This window comes from Rhinoderma darwinii, chromosome 13 (assembly GCF_050947455.1).
Source record: "Rhinoderma darwinii isolate aRhiDar2 chromosome 13, aRhiDar2.hap1, whole genome shotgun sequence".
Lineage (NCBI taxonomy): Eukaryota > Metazoa > Chordata > Amphibia > Anura > Rhinodermatidae > Rhinoderma > Rhinoderma darwinii.
Window position 1 is genome coordinate 8773703 of NC_134699.1, and position 20376 is coordinate 8794078.

The 20376-nt window shown below is 41.1% G+C and overlaps 1 protein-coding gene across 10 annotated transcripts in view; it reads left to right on the forward strand.

Annotated features, from left to right (window-relative positions):
• The window catches only part of KCNQ2 (potassium voltage-gated channel subfamily Q member 2), a 65350-nt gene extending 49082 nt beyond the window's left edge, over positions 1-16268 (forward strand). For 2 of the 10 annotated variants that reach the window (XM_075845887.1, XM_075845891.1), the window contains 6 exons: positions 4231-4457; positions 6662-6770; positions 6853-6984; positions 9343-9450; positions 13008-13131; positions 13452-16268. In XM_075845887.1, the coding sequence (XP_075702002.1) occupies positions 4231-4457; positions 6662-6770; positions 6853-6984; positions 9343-9450; positions 13008-13131; positions 13452-14177 (1426 nt within the window). In that variant the 3' untranslated portion in view covers positions 14178-16268. The remainder of the gene's footprint in view (positions 1-4230; positions 4458-6661; positions 6771-6852; positions 6985-9342; positions 9451-13007; positions 13132-13451) is intronic. The other 8 variants (XM_075845895.1, XM_075845892.1, XM_075845893.1 and 5 more) reach the window with 6 other exon arrangements.
• The last annotated feature ends 4108 nt before the right edge of the window (positions 16269-20376 follow it).

Sequence of the window (20376 nt, forward strand, 5' to 3'; positions counted from 1 at the left end):
GCTATAATTTAGTTTATTTAACTTTTTAATAAAATATATTTAATTATATTTATGGGGTCTAAATGTATTTCTTTATCTAAATTTTATTCAAATATATAAACAATTTAGGCAATAATTGTAATTCTTTATATTATATTTCATTGCATTAATTAATATTAGATGTTTTGAGAAAAAAGTTTATTTAGTTTATAAAAAGCTTATTTTAAAGATAATTTTGACATGGTCCATTAAAGAAATATATAACTATACAAAGTCAATAAAAAATAATAATCCCAAAAATCTTGTGTTTTAAAAAATAATAAGTTGCTAATATTAAAATTGACGGTTTTACAGCTTTATAATTATGCGGCAAATGTTAAAATCCCCACCTAGCTCTGAATTATTATTATTATTATATATTTTTTTTTAAGTAATGATTTCTAGGTCCAGTTGCACTGTCCAGTCGGAGGTCTGTGGGTCTCAAATTTTTAATGTTTTATTTTATTTTTTTGTAGCTACTGACTGCATTTTGTTGTATATTTTGTCACTTTCTTTAAGGGCAAGATATCTTCTCCCTCTGCCCCTTCTTGCTAACCTACATTTAGTGGAAGGGGCAAAATATGAAAAAACAAAACACATCTGCAGGATCAGACTACACACAGGTTTTGTTTGTAGTCTGTAACCATGGAGACACCTAGGTTTGCTTAAGAGCTGCATACACAAAATTGCGGAAGATTTTTCTAAGACTATTTGGAACGTTGTTTAATTTTTTGTTTAGATAGATTTGCGCAATAAAAAAATTGTTTTCCAGACTCTACACACCCAGCGGTATTGGTGATGAGATAAATGCATTTCCTCCAACATTGGATAGAATGGAAAACAGGCACAATCGCTGCCGGCCACAAAAACAATATGGGAGTCAGTGTGGAGTAACTTGTGTAGTGCACTTCACAATTTTGTTTGCATTACTGTTTTAATTTGCCCAACATTCCTGGGAGTAAGCCACAGAAGCGCTCTTTACAGTGTGCCAGCCACAGGATGCCCCCATAAGTGTGTCAGATTCCCCCACACCAGAACCCACGCTTACCTTTAGCCTCTGCTACAATGACTGGACCAGGGTTACGACATGACCTTCTTTCCTGGATTTATTATAGACTAAGAGCATTTGGTATTATACCATCAAAATCCGTACAATCCGAGTAATTCTTGTATATAGGGGGCAGTATTAGAGTAGTTATATTCTTGTATATAGGGGGCAGTATTAGAGTAGTTATATTCTTGTATATAGGAGCAATATTATAGTAGTTATATTCTTGTATATAGGAGCAGTATTATAGCAGTTATATTCTTGTATATAGGGGACAGTATTATAGTAGTTATATTCTTGTATATAGGGGGCAGTATTATAGTAGTTATATTCTTGTATATAGGGGGCAGTATTATAGTAGTTATATTCTTGTATATAGGGGCAGTATTATAGTAGTTATATTCTTGTATATAGGGGGCAGTATTATAGTAGTTATATTCTTGTATATAGGGGGCAGTATTATAGTAGTTATATTCTTGTATATAGGAGAAGTATTATAGTAGATATATTCTTGTATATAGGGGGCAGTATTATAATAGTTATATTCTTGTATATAGGGGGCAGTATTATAGTAGTTATATTCTTGTATATAGGGGGCAGTATTACAGTAGTTATATTCTTGGGCATAGGGGGCAGTATTATAGTAGTTATATTCTTGTATATAGGAGGCAGTATTATAGTAGTTATATTCTTGTATATAGGGGCAGTATTATAGTAGTTATATTCTTGTATATAGGGGTAGTATTACAGTAGTTATATTCTTGTATATAGTAGTTATATTCTTGTATATAGGGGTCAGTATTATAGTAGTTATATTGTATATAGGGGCAGTATTATAGTAGTTATATTCTTGTATATAGGGAGCAGTATTATAGTAGTTATATTCTTGTATATAGGGGCAGTATTATAGTAGTTATATTCTTGTATATAGGAGCAGTATTATAGTAGTTATATTCTTGTATGTGGGAGGCAGTATTATAGTAGTTATATTCTTGTATATAGGGGTAGTATTACAGTAGTTATATTCTTGTATATAGGAGCAGTATATAGTAGTTATATTCTTGTATATAGGGGTCAGTATTATAGTAGTTATATTGTATATAGGGGCAGTATTATAGTAGTTATATTCTTGTATATAGGGAGCAGTATTATAGTAGTTATATTCTTGTATATAGGGAGCAGTATTATAGTAGTTATATTCTTGTATATAGGGAGCAGTATTATAGTAGTTATATTCTTGTATATAGGAGCAGTATTATAGTAGTTCTATTCTTGTATATAGGGAGCAGTATTATAGTAGTTATATTCTTGTATATAGGGGCAGTATTATAGTAGTTATATTCTTGTATATAGGGGTAGTATTACAGTAGTTCTGTTCTTGTATATAGGAGCAGTATATAGTAGTTATATTCTTGTATATAGGGGTCAGTATTCTAGTAGTTATATTCTTGTATATAGGAGCAGTATTATAGTAGTTATATTCTTGTATATAGGAGCAGTATTATAGTAGTTATATTCTTGTATATAGGGGCAGTATTATAGTAGTTATATTCTTGTATATAGGGGTAGTATTACAGTAGTTATATTCTTGGGCATAGGGGGCAGCTTTATAGTAGCTCTTGTGGTCAGCACAGTTGTTAGGTCCGTTTCCCCCTCTTCTTAGTAGCCTATATAGAGTACACTACCCAGCAGGGGGCAACCCTGGGCACATGAAGGCATAACATTTATTTATGTACTTATTGATATTTACTGTACCATTGATTACCCTTGCAACCTTAATAACTTTATTGTGTGTAATACCCTATAGCAGTGGAGGATATACTGATATACGCAGACCACCTGGTGCATAATTCTAGAATGTTGCCTGCTATTTACCTTCATACTTTACCTGATTATGCAATTCCTGCTATAAAATGCTGTACCCCACCTCGTTCCACCATATTTTTTTGGTTTTCATGGTCTGTGTCTTGAGTTGTCTGCTTGCTGCGCCCTCCGCTCTCCCTCATCTGTAAATGATGCTTTTTACGTTTGGTAACTGCATGAAAATTGAATTTTATATCTTCTCCTCAGATTTTATGGCCTTATATTTGATTTCTCGCTGTCCAAACATTGATTTTCCCATGTTCTATTTATTGCAATAAAAATGCATGATTTTGTTTATTATCGATTGTTCCAATAATCATCACGTATTGGAAGATTTATTGCAGAGTCCTTATGGCTAGCCTTACACTTTAGGAATAGCCTATAAGGCACTTTTATTTTTTATACATGACCCAGATCATTCGTCTCCAACCTGTGGTTCTTCAGCTGTTCTAAAACTACAACCCCCAGCATGCCAACAGCCAAAGATCAGTTAGCCACAGATTGAAGACCACTCAATACTTTCATCCTAGTCCACCATCAGTCCTCATCAGATAGACTAGTTCATCTTTGATGGTTCGCCATCAGTCCACCTTATACAACCATCCACCTAGATGGTCCTAGCAGATGTATTCAATTTACTACCTTACATTTATAACCATATCCAAGCACAATGATGTCTGGTCAATCTTGTGTAAAATTCTCCTATTGAGATGTACCTTCGATCGTCCTATCCCTGCATATATGACTTAATCCGGGTATTAAAGACCTGTCACCTGACCCAAAAACGGCAGTTACATCTCCGTTACATTGTCGGCGCGTCACATAATCTGGCGTTTTTTTTTTCTTCTAGCCCCCACCGTTCCTGAGATATCATTGCCATTATTTTTGGTGCCCTCTATGCAAATGAGGCATTTTAGTGTAAAGTGGGCTGTTACCCCATTGCAAGGGAGCGGGGTTAACCACCCACTTGACAATCAAAGGCTTCATTTGCACCAAAACTCATGGCACAGATATCTCAGAAACGATGGGGGCTAGAAGAAAAAAACAAAAACGCCAGAAATCTGATAGGTGTCGGCAATCTAACTGACATGTCAGCTGCAGTTTTTGGAGCAGGGGAGAGGTCCCCTTTAACATTGTGGCTAGTACCACAAATAGACATAGAGCAACATCTGTCTGTGTTCCCAATAATGTGGTCATATTTTTTATGCATCAGATAGCCTTTTTTTTTTTACAAAAAGGTGATTTTTGGATTATTAGTCAGTGTTTGTTTGTTTTTTGTTTTTGTTTTTTTTCCCGCCCAGCAGCCAGAAAGTGAGCTTGAAGGAAAGGGTGTTTTCAAGCCCCAGAAATGTTGCCACAAAAGGAAAAAGTTCTCCCCAGTCTCAAGGGGTACGCCGTTCCCCCAGTGCTGACCAAAGCATGGAGGAGAGCCCGAGTAAGGTGCCCAAGAGCTGGAGCTTTGGAGATCGAGGACGGACTAGGCAAGCTTTCCGTATCAAGGGATCAGCGTCACGGCAGAACTCAGAAGGTGGGTATGTTGGTGGACCAGATGTTAACCAGGACCATGGCATAATGTTTGTATGGTGAGGAATATAAGCTGAACTTTTTTTTTATCAGTGTTTTTGGTTACTATTTATTTAAATTTTTCTAAAATATATGAAAGATGTAAAGATCTTGAAATTTTACTTTTAATTTTATTCTGTTAATATACCGTAAACTTTCGACTATAAGACAGACCCAAGTTTAAACAGCAAAAAGGAAAATGTCAGACTTCCTTGGTGGTCTGAGGTTGTCGACAGGTTAATACCAACTTCTCCAATGGTCTATGGTATTGAAGAGGTTATTGCCATCTTCCCTTATAGTCTAGGGTATTGAAGGAGTAACTTTACACTCTCCTGATGATCTAGGATAATAGAGAGGTTAATCCCTGCTTCCCTAGAGATCAAGAACAGTAAAGGGTTTAATGCCAACATCTCTGGTGGTCTAAGGGTGGTGGAGGTGGTAATGCCTGGTGGTCTATGGTAGTGGAAGGGTTATCAATGGTGGTCAAGGATAATATAGGAATTAGTGTAAGGGTTAATGCTTGTTTTTTTTTTTTGTTTTTTTTTTATTTTGGATAAAATAGTTATTATTGTCACTATCCTTGGTGGTAGATATGTTAGTGCCTTCATCCTTGGGGGTCTATGGTAGTGGAGGTGTTATCCCTGTTGGTCTAGGATAATATACTGATTAGTGTGGCTAGGCCTGGTAGTCTAGGGTGGTGGAGGTCTTAATGCCTGCTTCCCTGGTGTTCTATGGTTGTGGAGGGGTTAATGCTTGTATCCCTTGTGTTCTAGAATAATATAGGGATAATTTCCATCTATCTTTGGTGGTCTAGAGTAGTAAAGCTGTTAGTGCCCGCTTCCCTCGGGGTCTATAGTATTAGAGGGGTTATCCCTGGTGGTCAAGGATAATCTAGGGATTAGTGTGTCTAGCCTTGGTGGTCTATGGTTGTGGAGGCGTTTATGCCTGTATCCCTTGTGGTCTAGGATAATATAGAATTTAGTGCCACTATCCCTGGTGGGCTAGGGTGGTGGATGTCATAATGCCTGCCTCCCTCAGGGTTTATGGTTGTGGAGGGGATAATGCTTGTATCCTTGGTGGTCTAGAATAATATAGGGATTATTTTCACTATTCCTGGTGGTCTAGGGTAGTGAAGCTGCTAGTGCCTGCTTCCCTGGGGGTCTATGGTAGTGGAGGGGTTATCTCTGGTGGTCTAGGATAATATAGGAATTAGTGCCACTATCCCTGGTGGTCTAGGGGGGTGGAGGTCTTAATGCCCGCTTCCCTTGTGCTCAATGGTTGTGGGGGGTTAATGCCCGCTTTTCCGGCGGTCTAGGAAAATCTAGAGATTGGCGCCACTATCCCTAGTGGTCTAGGGTGGCAGAGGTCTTAATTCCTGCATCCCTTGAGAACTATGGTTGTGGGGGGGGGGGGATAATGCTTGTTTCCTTGGTTAGTCTAGGATAATATAGGGATTACTGCCACTATCCTTGGTGGTCTAGTGCAGTGGAGATGTCATTGCCTGCTTTCCTAGGGGTCTATGGTAGTGGAGGAGATATCTGTAGGGATCTAGGACGGTGCAGATTTTAGTGCCTGCTTCCCTGGGGGTCTATAGTAGTGGAGGAGTAATCCCTGGTGGTCTAGGATAATATATGGATTACTGCCACTATCCTTGGTGGTCTAGTGCAGTGGAGATATCATTGCCTGCTTTCCTAGGGGTCTATGGTAGTGGAGGAGATATCTGTAGGGATCTAGGACGGTGCAGATTTTAGTGCCTGCTTCCCTGGGGGTCTATAGTAGTGGAGGAGTAATCCCTGGTGGTCTAGGATAATATATGGATTATTGCCACTATCCTTGGTGGTCTAGTGCAGTGGAGATATCATTGCCTGCTTTCCTAGGGGTCTATGGTAGTGAAGGAGATATCTGTAGGGATGTAGGACGGTGCAGATGTTAGTGCCTGCTTCCCTGGGGGTCTATAGTAGTGGAGGAGTAATCCCTGGTGGTCTAGGATAATATATGGATTATTGCCACTATCCTTGGTGGTCTAGGGTGGTGGAGGACTTAATGCCTCCTTCTCTGGTGGTCTAGGATAGTGGAAAGGTTAATACCTGCTTTAAACCTGACAATGTGCTGTAATATGGTGTAATCTTGCTTTAATTGATCTAATTCATGGGAGGTATCTCCCCCTAGAAGCCAGCCTCCCAGGGGAGGAGATTCCTGAGGATAACCGTAGCTGTAATTGTGAATTTCTTGCTGAAGACCTGACTCCTGGTCTCAAGGCTTCAATTCGAGCCGTGTGGTAAGTCTTCCAATTTTTATCGATCGACCCCCGAAAATAATCTAGAGACCTCTCTGACTTCACATATTCATTTTTTTTTTAGCGTAATGAAGTTTATGGTATCAAAAAGGAAATTCAAGGAGAGCCTCCGACCATACGACGTCATGGATGTGATAGAGCAGTATTCAGCTGGTCATCTTGACATGCTTGCACGTATAAAAAATCTGCAGTCCAGGCAAGGAATCTTCTCAGCTTCTCTTCCTGCCATAAACATCTCTTTTTATACACATTTATATCACTGGCAGTGATGACTAATGTTCATTTTCACATATGTGACAGTAAATGTATCTGGCCAAGATCCTGTTTATATACCTACAGAATCTAAAGTCACTAGTATGTAAAACGTGGGTAGCTATATCAATAAAAAGTGCTACACCACTATGTTGATCCCTCAATTATGGGATGCCTTTCATTTAATGACCCAGAACTTTTGAGAACTTGTATGTACAATTGTTGACATCATTGTCAGATTAATTTTATCACGTTGTCTGATGTGTATCCATGCAACCCAGAGTGTACCCGTGTGGTGAAACAAGACAGTGGTCCAAGTAAAGCCAAGATTTATGGTGATCACATCAGGGTAGATGTGGCTCCCAGAAAATAGGACCATGGGAAATGGAGCAATGCTACTTCCATTGATATATGATGTATGGTAAAGTTAGCTCATCCAAACCCATCCGAGTAGAGTTAAGGATAGTCTTCGTTTAGATCAGGAGGACTACGTGGAAAGCCGAATGTGAGGGAGCATCCCAACTTTCATTGCTTCTGGGACTCCTCTCAACTTATCCTAGAAGACATGGACAGTGTTAAATTCCATCTGATAGGAAAATAAACTAATCTTATCTCAAGTGACAGATGTTCATACATTCTCAACAGTGATGGAACTTTTTGGAGAAGGGGGGACCAATAATCTTTGTTCAAGATCATTTTCAAGTGGTCTTCCAGCAAGGAGTCCAGGAAGCATCACCAATGGGTGTTACCCATCCTATCAGTGCTAAGGATCATCTAAGTGTTTAAGAGGCAACATTTACAGTACTTTCAGCCATTTTGGTATAAAGATACAGTGGTGTCTTCCCATTCAAGAATGAACTAACCTCTAACTTTTTAGATTTGCGACTACCAAAAACAAATAGGTGGATTTTATCCCAAGTTGCTTTGTAAGCTTGGAGTTGCCCTCAGCCCAGTTGGTATGAAGAAGTAATTATCAAGAATGAGTCTAGGTTCTAAGGAGCATTAGAGCTTCAGTAGAATTAGTTGTACTTGTCACCAAGGGACTCAAGAAGTTGCCAATTCTATAGTAGCTCTACATCATGTCCGTTCGCGGAATGGTTTGCAGATATATCTATTAATATTATTTTGCAGTCCAGAATGACTTTATCTTCCATCTCTTTTAGAAAGAAAGGAGGGTTCTGGTTGAGGGACTGTTGCCCACCAGAAAAGGGGAAAATGGTTGGCTTCAATCCCCGTGCTTGTGGTGGTGTTGGGTTTACCCATTCTTCAACTTCTAAGGATGTTAATGTATATGAGGGTTTCTTCTGGTCAAGAAATATACTAGCTTCCAACGTTATGGTGAGACCAGTGATGGGCAAATAGATCAGGGAACAGTAGATCTCAATGGGCTGTTCTCTTGAAGTTGGAGAACTGCATCCTCGTAGATTAGAGTTCGAACAGTCCTATTAGCTGATGTTGGTCTCATACGCACCCCTTTATCTAATGTTTATCAGAGAGGAGGATGAGTTTGGTCATATATGTGGAAGGCATGAAGGTGGAGCAAGCAATAAGTACTGTAACTATCGTTATGGTGGGGAAACTGGGTTATAGGAAAAATTGGAGCAACCACGTCAGAGCCACATGTAGGTCCCTCATTCCTTAGCTATTCGCCTAACTCGGGCTCCACAAAATGTAGATCCCATACCATAAAATTTGGCCACTCCTGTTCTAGACCATCCGAAGAAAAAGTTAGTTGACTTCTGTCTCAGGGCACTGAAGATATCTCCTGCCTTAGTCAAGTTCGAGAAAATGTTAGACTATAGAAAAGTCAGGTCCGCGGCGATGAGACTTGTAGAAGATGATATCAACTCGAGATTAGTTGTGTCATGGATTAGCATTTAATAAATTGTGGTTTCACCACCGATTACACTCTGACCTGAATACATATGATGATTACTCTCGCGACCAGTTGTGTGTCTTGTGTCATAGTGTGTATTTTTTTTCACCCCTCCATCATGACGCACAAACCCTCTCTATTCGTTCACACTGTCTGTCACCTTGAACCATAGGAATATATGTTGATCTATATCCAGTATTCCAACCAGGATATTGCTACATATATACATGCAAATATATTCCAGTCTTCCCAGCCATCCCAGACTTTGACTGGTGGTTTTGCAGCAACCTACACACTGACATAGCTGAATTCAGCCAAATGGAATATATTTCCAGTCTATTGAAAAAAATTCCCTCTTGAATTTTTCCCAACGTTGCTTCATTATGCATTTTTGCTGGTGTTTTGTTTTTCTATTTACTTTGCCAGGATAGATATGATTGTGGGTCCCCCACCCCCTTCAACACCCCGGCATAAGAAGTACCCTACCAAAGGATCAGTGCATTCTACCAAAGAATCTCCCTTGTACTCTCCTAGGTTAGGATTCACCAAAATGCCTCTTTGTATGGACTGCTTTTGTTTTTTTTTCTTTCTTGACGGCGAACCTCTTCCAGTCCATGATTTGTGATGGCATGTAGATGCTGGGAAAACCTTGCTCAATGACACAGGATATCCCTACAGGAATATGGATTTTAGGGCTCGCCTCCCTTGAGATCATTGGCTTGCATAGATAGACGTAAGGACCCAAAAACGACTCTACAAATGGCCAAGAAGCAGAATACAGGGTACACTGTATGTCCGTAAGAAATAATCGCTGATGATCCAGTCATCGCGGAGAATACAGATCCTTATAAATCTTTACTTACATGCAGGAACCCCTAGAATTGACAATGACCTCTAAAACATGGTTCGAGTAGGTGCAACAGAGGTAGTCCTTTTAAAGGGCCAGTCAACCTAAATTCTTCTTCTCAATGACATTAAACCGGGTCTACTTCAGGTTTAGGGCTTCTTTAAGATGTGAGATGGATAGCATAAAGATGATATGAAGGGGAGATTTTGTAATCCCAATTCTGGATGAGATCCCAGGAAGAGTAGTGCCCACTGGTTAGGGAGCAACCAAGATGTCAAGGTGACCCATGCAGAAGGTAAGTGTCCATCACATAAATGGGTGAAAGGGGTTTGCTGGTATTATTATAATTTTTTTTGAGCTGCAGCGAGGTTGAGAAGACGAGCATCCTCCTTTGTTTTATCTGTTGCTAGTCTTTCTTTTCTGCTCTACATTGTTTTTGCATGCAGGCATGTGATCTAATGGAGCATGACAAAGATGGCATCGTGGCTGAAAATGAGCAGCATTTTTATGTTTCTTTTTAATGTATTTTTTTTCTAAAAAATAAAAATTTGGTCTTGGGATCCCACCAAGATTGTCATTCTGTGGAGCTTAGAATAGAGGGACCATTAACTAGAACCATGAACACTTAAGGACGCCCCATCACCTCTGCTGTCTGTTTTTAGGAAATAATTGTATTCCACATGAAATAACAATTCTGGAGCATCTTTTCTTAGAACTCTGTTGTGCGGTTCCTCTGTTATTCCTCCTAGAAATTCATTAATAAATTGACAACTGGGTGTGACAGTTGGGTGTGTCCCTACACACACTGAAACTGACCAATTAGGACTGACCGTGAGACTTTAAGGACACACCCTTTTGACACGGGGGATGGTAACACCCAGTTGTCAATTTATTCATAAATGTCTAGGAGGAATAACAGAGGAATGGCACAACACAAAGTTATACGAAAATACGTACCAGAATTATGTTATATGTATTAAAAAGAACATATCAGTAGAGGTGACTGGTCCTCTGCATGTATAATGCAAATCTCCGTTCTGTTGATGGGTATGTAATCATAGGCATCTTGTCTGGCTTTGATAACCCCTTTCCATTTGCTATTTTAGGGCATATTTATCCAGTAGAGAGATTTTCTGCTCAGGGCCTTACCCTTTTTAGCTACAGCTGAGAGCCATGTCCAAAGCAGCTCTTGAAACTGGATGGTTGCCCATTGTAAACCATGGGTGACATGGATGTCCATTGATTAGTGGTCATCTTTCTTGGGTTTGTTTTGCCTACAGCCCGCCTTCCCTATCCAATCAACTCATCGAAGTGGGGAGCCATAGACGATGGGTGTAGTAGATCTATAGCTGTTACGATCTCAATGACCATAAGGCGAGTTTTGAACGCAAGACTCCAACTCCGTAATAACCAGACTAGTTTTCGATTTACAATCTCAAACCGGCCATGTTCAACAACCAATGATATTGGTTAAATGACCACCAAGTCATCAGGGTTAACCTTCATTCAGTGCAGTTCCTTTCCCACTATTATCTCCCAAAAGGTGGATCCAACCCATGCTGGTCAAGTGTAGCCATGAAATTGTTAGGTCCACTAGCAAATTGGTGTGGAAATTTAAGTCTCTTCACTTGTTTCTCCTTTATTATTTATATGGTGGACATTTTTCAACTTTGGTTCCAAGCTCTGCTCTTCAGAATACATAATGTCCATCATCTCTTCTTCAAATACTGTTGACAAGAAGAAAAAAATATAGCCTACCCTTTATTTTTGCCAAGAGGTGCACCACTCATCCAAGTTGACATACAATGACCAGCTCTCGTTTTTTAAAATCTTTTGATGACAATAACTTATGAGCCACACTGACCACTTATCAGTGGCGTAACCTAAACCTCCTATATCTAGATGGACTTTAGAGAAGCTGGATGGTAACCCCAGTAGGCATTGCAGTAACTTGAAGCTGCCGGAACCCAATGTCCAATAACAGGGCCCCCTATCTTTTATGATACTGGTGTCTTCTCAAGAAACAGTTTTTTGGGCTCCCTTATGTCTCAGGATCAAGGTTAAACTGCTACCTTGGCACCCCCTATAACTACGCACCTGACTGTTATGGTTAAAAATGGTGTAATAATTGAAGTCGCTGCAAGACCAGTAGAAAGCAGCACAAGGGATTGGTGATTTATAAACTCTCCCTGCTTCTACAAGGTTTCTCTCAAGCACTAGGACCCTCTTCTTCGTCCATTAGGTCATTCTCATCCTGCTCAGTCTCGGCGTCACTCTCCGCAGTATACTGGCAAAACTAATTATAGCTGAATATACCCAGTATTCGACTTTTGGATTACATGCTGGAAAACACTTTTTCTGAGCCATAGTCACGTATTCTTTAGCGTATCCAAAAACTTCCTAGACTTCTTTTGGCCAGACTCATGGGACGCCTCTTGCCGAGCTGGTAATGCAAAAAAAAAAAAAAAAAGTTGCCTGGAGAACAGGCAGTTGTTGTAGGCTGTTGCTTTCTGCCTTGCAGTATCCTGGCCCCTTCATCTTCTCTGCTGTCACTGTGTTTGTCTGTGTTCTCTCCATCCTTGCCCCCACCACCCTCATTTAGTGCACGTGTCCCCATCACATATCATGCCGGCTGGTGGGAGCCACTCAGCATTCAAGTGTGACATAGACCTAATGAACAGTAAAAAGAGAAACGGGGGGAAGCTTTCTGTAGATGTTGCACCCCAGGTCAGGTGTTGTTAGGGTTCTACAAGAGCGTCTGTTCACTCCTACTCCATACTGATATTTCTTTAACTTTCCTTCATATTGATCTGACCTACATTTCCACCACATAGCCCTTAAATGTCGAGATTTTTATTCAAGGTCGACTTATATGGGCACAAATAATTAGAGTTCAAATAAGTTTCCTTGTTGCAAGGACGTTATGTTCTCCCACTATCGAAGGACAATCTGATCTCCTGAATGTGAACATTGTACTCTTGTAGGACTTTTCACATCTGTCTGGGAAATATTCTTACTTTAATTGGCTTAATAGGTTCTAATGGGTACTCTAAAACTTTTTGAAGTTATTAGATGTTATAATAGCATCTAATGTACACTGGGCTGTAGTGCTAGATCTAGTTTTATTGTTGCTGACGTCATACATTCGAGAAGCTCTTCATTCACTGGAAAAGTAGCATTTGACGTCTGCTGTGACACTTGACTAATCTTTGGAAATTCTGGGGTATATTTGTGTTCCTGGTAGAGTGGACCAAATTGTCGGAAGAGGAGGTTCCATCACTGAGAAAGACAGGTCCAAGGGAGCAGCTGAACCCGAGATGCCTGAGGACCCAAGTATGATGGGTCGTTTGGGCAAAGTGGAGAAGCAGGTAAGACCTCTTCATAATAGGTATTTAAGAAATTGTTAAATTTATCTCAATGAAACCAGAAAATTATCTTCACGCTTTTCAACACACAGTAGATGCCACAATTATGTGAGCAGATGCCATGTAGTAAGGGGAGTGCATGTTAAGCATGATTTGGTTCCATTGTACCTTTTGAGTTGAAGGCCACAGCTTAGTTCAGATGCCACCACGTTTTAGTAATTACTCAATAGGTATTCAATATATTCGTTTATCCAATAAAATAGTTGTCATCGCCTTGTGTAGGTGATGGTTGCGTTATCAGTTAACCATCATAATCTTTACAGGTGCTGTCAATGGAGAAGAAACTAGACTTTTTGGTCAACATCTACATGCAGAGAATGGGCATCCCACCCTCTGAAACCGAGGCTTACTTCGGGGCCAAGGAACGTGAGCCAGCTCCTCCATATCACAGTCCAGAAGATAGTCGGGATCCTGTAGAAAAAAACACCTGCATTACTAAAATTATCCGATCCTCAAGCTCCATGGGCCAAAAAAACTTTAGTGCTCCTCCTGCACAGGGAACGACTACGACTTATTGCCCTCCATCTACATCATGGCAGCAACAGCAGCCAAGCCACCGACGTAGCCATGGTTCTTCACCGGTGGGAGATCCTAATTCCATGGTAAGAATTCCTCCACCCCCATCGCATGAGCGCTCGCTTTCTGCATATGGAGGAAGCAGGATGGGGACAGGTGAAGAAGGGTCTGCCAAACACCAAGACACAGCAGCCTTGCGAGATAGTGACACCTCAATATCTATTCCTTCGGTGGATCATGAAGAGTTGGAGCGTTCCTTCAGCGGCTTCAGCATTTCTCAGTCCAAGGAAAACCTGGACGTTTTGAACAATGGGGCAGTGGCGGGTCCTGGTCCCAGCAACAAAGTTCGTCCTTACATTGCAGAGGGAGAGTCAGACACGGACTCTGATCTCTGCACTCCATGTGGACCACCCCCCAGGTCAGCCACGGGTGAGGGACCATATGGTGATATGGGTTGGCCAACTGGCAAGTAGTGGTTGTCTAGGGCTCCTTTGGACTATCGGCTACGAAGATCTGTAATGCGCCCTGAACAAGGGTCTCCACGTCTACATCCCCTTCCAAAGGTGCAACCACATCCAACTATTTAGTAGCAAATGTGGCAAAGTATTTTTGTTGGCTACATTCTGCATCACGCCACCGATAACTACAGTTTAGAATTGCTTGAACAGCCCAGTACCCTGGGGCAGGTACCCTATTACATTATTTTTCTGTTTGACATAGGGGGATGTTGGGTTCATTGACCATTTCGAGTCACTAGCTGTTGAGTTTGCCGATAAATTGGCATTGATTGATCTTGGTTTATTGTCTCTTCACAACTGTTGACTTGTTGGAAGTTAGGACATCTTCGTAAGCCCACTGGGCTATTTATAGACTGTTTTCTTAATCTCACGCATCTTTTCTTTATTGTACAGTATTTGTATCGAACATTACAAATCTATGACATCTATTTTCACATTCACCCATAACTAGTCTCGTTCAATTGTAGAGTTTTGTAGAGCTCGCCTTTTTTCGATGCCAGTGTACATAGCTGTACAGAATATTTAAGACTCCGCCCCCCTTTCCCCCGAGAGAAGAGTTTCTTCTTCTTCAGGTGTACAGTAATATAAAAATGCTCCATTATACAACGTACAAATCTTTATTTCACATATATAGAGCATTGGAACTTATAATCTCTTCTGCATGTATACAGTGATAGGTCAACCTCATAGGACCCTATTACAGCTTGCAATTCCCCAATATTTCTCTTTACATGTTTTTGGCTTCGTTTCCACCCGTCTGGACCTTCTGCATGCAAAAAAAAAAAGAAAAAACTGTCCCTTTTTGTTAATGCACTGAGCAAACGCTTTGCCAATAAAGCTTCCAATCTACAAGACCTACCATAGAGCTTTACAACCGGAGTCCCGTTCCAGTTTGCAGATCTTTGTCTCACCTGGTTCTGTTGATAGTCCTACTAGGAGGCATATTACATTTCTAGTATCTACATCTACTGCATGAAAAGGGCTAGATGTAATTAATTACAGCCCAAAATTTACCTTTCTAATGTATATGTAAATATATACAATTGCGATGCCTTACACTTTTTTTTGTTGTCTAGGGGGCGCTAGTGAGTTTTTACGTTGGAATTGTTTTAGGTGAAATTTTATTCACTTAAACGGATCTCCACTTGCTAGATCGACATAGACATTTTTCTAATGAGGGCTCATTATAGTGATATTCAAGCAATGTATGTTTCCTCGTCAACCAACTAGAATCATGACTGGCTTGTACAGTTTTCTATGGCACGGACCTAAAAAGATCTGGCAATATGTTCAATTCTTGTAGGTCATGGACAGAAAAAGGTTGCAGTCGGACCTAAAGTGGAGACCCCCTTTAAAGTTCTGCAGGAACCATACGGTAGACTTCTCGTTGTAAGACCATTTGATCTTCCATATGTACAGGACCGACCCAACCAAAAAGACTTCTTTTCTTTAGGCTTTTGTTGGAGTTGATCAAGAGGCAGAAGCGTGCCCGGAAAGAGCAGAAAGTGCATTCATTATGTAACTAATACCGTTTTCTATAGAAATGAATGGCTCCGTTTTCTTTCCACACTTGTTGCTGTGCGTGTAGCCATATGTAAAGAAAATTGCAGAACGGTTTTATGATGTGGTTGCACCTTTCAACGACTGAGGAACGCTCTATCGGGGGGGGGGGGGGGAAGGACAGCGGATGACCATGAGGAGCCTTCCACATTTGGGTAATGTTGGGCGAGAGAATGCTTTCTATTTACGTGTTTCTCTAGAATTTGGACTGTAGGGGGCAGCGTGGAGAAAAATAATGTACTTTTTATATCGGGACTCCTTGGCTCCATTCACCAGCCACCACTGCTGCGGCTGCTCTAACCAACTATTGGCACAATGGCTTTGTCAGGATTGGTTTGCGTTTCTGCATTGTCTTTTTCTTGCTCTTGTTCTCGCCAAAGAAACATTTACTTAATTGCCTTTTTTCTTCATTTCTAATTCCCAGTTCTGTACTGGGCCGGTCACTAGACCTGTGTGTATGGTCCACTCTGGGTTTAGTGGGGGTTGGGCGGTGGGGGGGGGGGGGGGTTGGGGAGTCCATGCTAGCTTTACCACACTGCCTGCACCTTGGGTTTTCTGCATCTTGTGCATGGCTGTCCTGTTGCGATGTTCTGCAGCCTGCAAGAGATGACTCGATGCTACGCTCCCCTTTATGTTCTGCATTGTAAATTATCGGCTTTAACCCAACAACTGCCAGAAATGCATGCAACGTCTACACTGCTCCTTGCGAGCTCCAATGGCAGGGAAGTGGTTAAAGGCAGAAAAAAAGTGAATGACCCCATTTGCAGACAGGGCGCCGCTGCTCATTGCTGTGCAATTAGCTGCAAGTTTCCTTTTGTGAAAAAGGGTTGTATGTTCTTTGAAGAATAAATCAAATTCAGTACTTATGGATCTTCATGGCTGGCTCTGGTGGAATTATGGGATTTATTTCGGACAGGAAAATTTCGGACAGGTTGTCAACGATTAGAGAACTGAACATCTCCAACATATCGAAAGAGAAGCTCTACTTTTGGAAATTTTATATTGGGCCATTTACATAATTCGTCCACATTTTAGCATCTGTGTTACGACTGCAACATCCGGACCCCCGGGGTTCTACTAAATCGACCTTAGGTCACCACATCGCCTTACGTTGATCTTAGTTTGGTTCAGTAGAAATGCGGCAGATCATGGTGTTTTGTCCGTAATAGACGATGAAAAAACATCCGCATTTTGTAATTGGCCCAGGTACAGAACTTCCAAAAATGGGCAAATTTTTTCGAGATGGGTTAGACATGGGAAATTTTAGAATCCCCACAAACGGCCAGTATTTTTGTATCACTCATTCTTCGGAATGAATGAATGAATTCCGTTTGTTACAAATCTTACTTAGACCTCAGAATCCCTGAACTCCTAGGATTGGCTAAATGACGTAACATGGGAAATTGTGCAAGGTCCTGTCTACAATATTTAGACCCTCGAAAGTCCTAATATCCCAACGAGTGTTAGGTAGATGTCAGAAAGTGGAGTGCTAACCCCTTCCCTGCCAGAAACCTGGCCACTCTCTGTCTGTCAGCAGTACAACGGACCACGTGACCTCCCATTAGTGCCATGAGGATCATAGTCTTTGGGTTCCCCCAAAACAGGGAGAAGGTTTTCCAGTCTTGTTGAGTGCCTTTCCATGCAAAGAGAGGCTGCTATGGAGATACATTGACAGGAAGTCATTAAAAAATATTTATAGAACTGATGTGTGTCTTGTCTTTATTCTCTACACTTAGGAGTTGTACAAGACACTGTAACAGGCGGCTCGTCATCCAAGACCCCAACATCGGGTCATACAATGCATAGTAAACCCAGTCTGTCCACCGAATGATGAGGATCATGGCTGCGGGGTGTGTGCTCATCCATATAGGCTGCTTGGGCTCTCTATGGAGGTCTTCCATGTATCTCTTCTATGGAGATTGCCTATATGGACAAGTAGAAAATAGTCTCCTGCTCCTGAGATCAGTACTTGGGAAGTGAATTCTATCACGGGACATATTGGCTTTCTATGTTATTTCAGCCCTAGAACCCTATCAGCCATTCTCCATACAGAAGCCCCATTCAATTACTAATCCAGTCTGTGCACCTAAAAATTCTTACTCCTTCATGCGTCCAAATGATGGTCAGTGAGTCCAAGAGGTATAGACCTAGGTATAGTTGTTGGTCCACATGACATATAAGGAGCATACCAATGGAGAGTCAGGTGAGAAAGGAATCCGATCTGAGATGGCCAACCTTAGGAACCAGAAGTCACATATAGGGTGCCAATGATACTGGATGATCGTACAAGGAAAACATTAAGAAATGCAGAAGGACATCAGTACAAGATAAGTAATGGCATGTGTGTATATATAGAGTGACTCCACCAGCAGAATAGTGAGTGCAGCTCTGGAGTATAATACAGGATGTAACTCAGGATCAGTACAGGATAAGTAATGTAATGTATGTACACAGTGACTCCCCCAGCTGAATAGTGATTGCAGCTCTGGAGTATAATACAGGATGTAACTCCGGATCAGTACAGGATAAGTAGAGTATGCACACAGTGACTCCACCAGCAGAATAGTGATTGCAGCTCTGGAGTATAATACAGGATGTAACTCAGGAACAGTACAGGATAAGTAATGTATGTACACCAATTCACGCCGACCTCTTTGAAGTGTATGTCTACTCTATCCGTATCACAGCAGCTGCAAGGAGAGCAACCCAGAAGCCCAACAGCACCTTTACTGCCAGGCTATGACACCTTAGCCACATCCCCCCACAGACACAGCACCATGCACCAGAGACCACCACATCGCAACCAAGTGAACAGATCAATAACGCTCACCTTTCCTGTGGTCTCAGTGAACAAACAGAGCAAATAGGTAGAAATCTCCTGCAGTCTCTTGCAAGTGCCGTGTTGGCTTATACAGTTTGATCAAAATGTTCACTAAGAATCTTATATTCATGTTGGCAGCAATAGATCAATGTATATAACGTAGATGTGCGGCCCATTGTTGGATATATTTAAATATATCGTTTGTACCTAGTTTTTTTTTTTTGTTTCTCCTTGGTGTCAGCGCTCCACCCAGCGGCTCAGGTGTTATTGATTAGCAGGAGATTGCATGAGGTTTCTACCTGTATGTCCACTGTGACCACGCGGAGGGGTGAGCTCCTATGATCTGTTCACAGGTTTGTGGTGTGGTGGTCTCTGTTGTTGGGGGGGGGGGGGGGAGGGATGTGGCCAGGCAGCAGGGGTGTTGTTGGGCCCCTGGGTTGCTCCTCCTGTGCTGCACCTAATAAAGTAGGGTCCCAAATTATGCTGGGACTAAACCTAGACTTTTTGTTTTGTAGTGAGCGATATAGTTGTACATAGGAACGCTTTGAGTGGCATGAAAATCTCTTCACTATCGCTGCAGACAAGTGGGTAGCTCCGAAATCCCAGCATGTAGAGATTTAAAAAATTAATCGCTAGCAAATCGAGTGACTGGAGCAATTTTGAAGAGCTTTTCAAGTTACTCAATGCATTCCTATGTACAGTGATTAATCACAGCCATTATTTATAGCTAGATAAATCGCCCCAGCCTTATACATTCCTATAGAGAGCGATTAAATCACTCACTGCAAAATAAGTATATGTCTAGCCCCAGCCTAAAAGAGGTCCGTGCAAAGTGGCCTGATACAATTTGATCAAAATTGTTACGAAGAACGTCATATTCCAAAGTTAAGTTGAGTATGAGGCATTTTTCTCCAATAAGATATATTACAAAGTTTCGTTATATTTGTTTGTACGATGTATGCAAAGTTTGTGACTATTTACTAGTCCAGTGGTCTCTCCTTTAGAAAAGATTAAATGTAATTCTCAGTGTCTCCACTTGGGGGCAGAAGTGACTCATACTTTGGCCACTGATAGAATGGGAGAAATGTGAAGTGCTTTTGTTAAACAATTTCTTTTTGTTTCTTTTGAATTATAACATGCTGATTATAGGAAAATTTAAATTCTAAACAGTCATTTAAAGTAACAGTAATTTTAAGATCATTCCCACCAGATCAGCACTTAGGCCTGATTTACACGAGCGTGTGCGTTTTGCGCATGCAAAAAACGCGGCGTTTTGCGTGCGCAAAAGGCACTTAACAGCTCCGTGTGTCATCAGTGTATGATGCGTGGCTGCGAGATTTTCTCGCAGCTGTCATCATTATGACACTCCGTTTGGATGTTTGGAAACAGAAAAGCACGTGATGCTTTTCTGTTTACATTCAGAGCTTGATAGCTGTTGCGTGAACCACGCAGTTCGCACGGAAGTGCTTCCGTGCGGCATGCGTGGTTTTCACGCACCCATTGTCTTCAATGGGTGCGTGATGCGCGAACAGCACACAAAGAAAGGACATGTGAGTTTTACGCAACGCACTCGCGTTGCGCAAAATTCACGCACTGTCTCATAGCCTAATATAGGGGCACGCGCGTATATTACGCTCGTGTAAATGTTGCCTTACATGGATGGCTCTAAAATATCAGCATGGACCATGATGCATGACTTAACCCGTATAGGAGGAAGGTTAGTTAACAGGGATGTAAACGTTTGCAATGAATCATCTTTGCAAATCGTTCTTG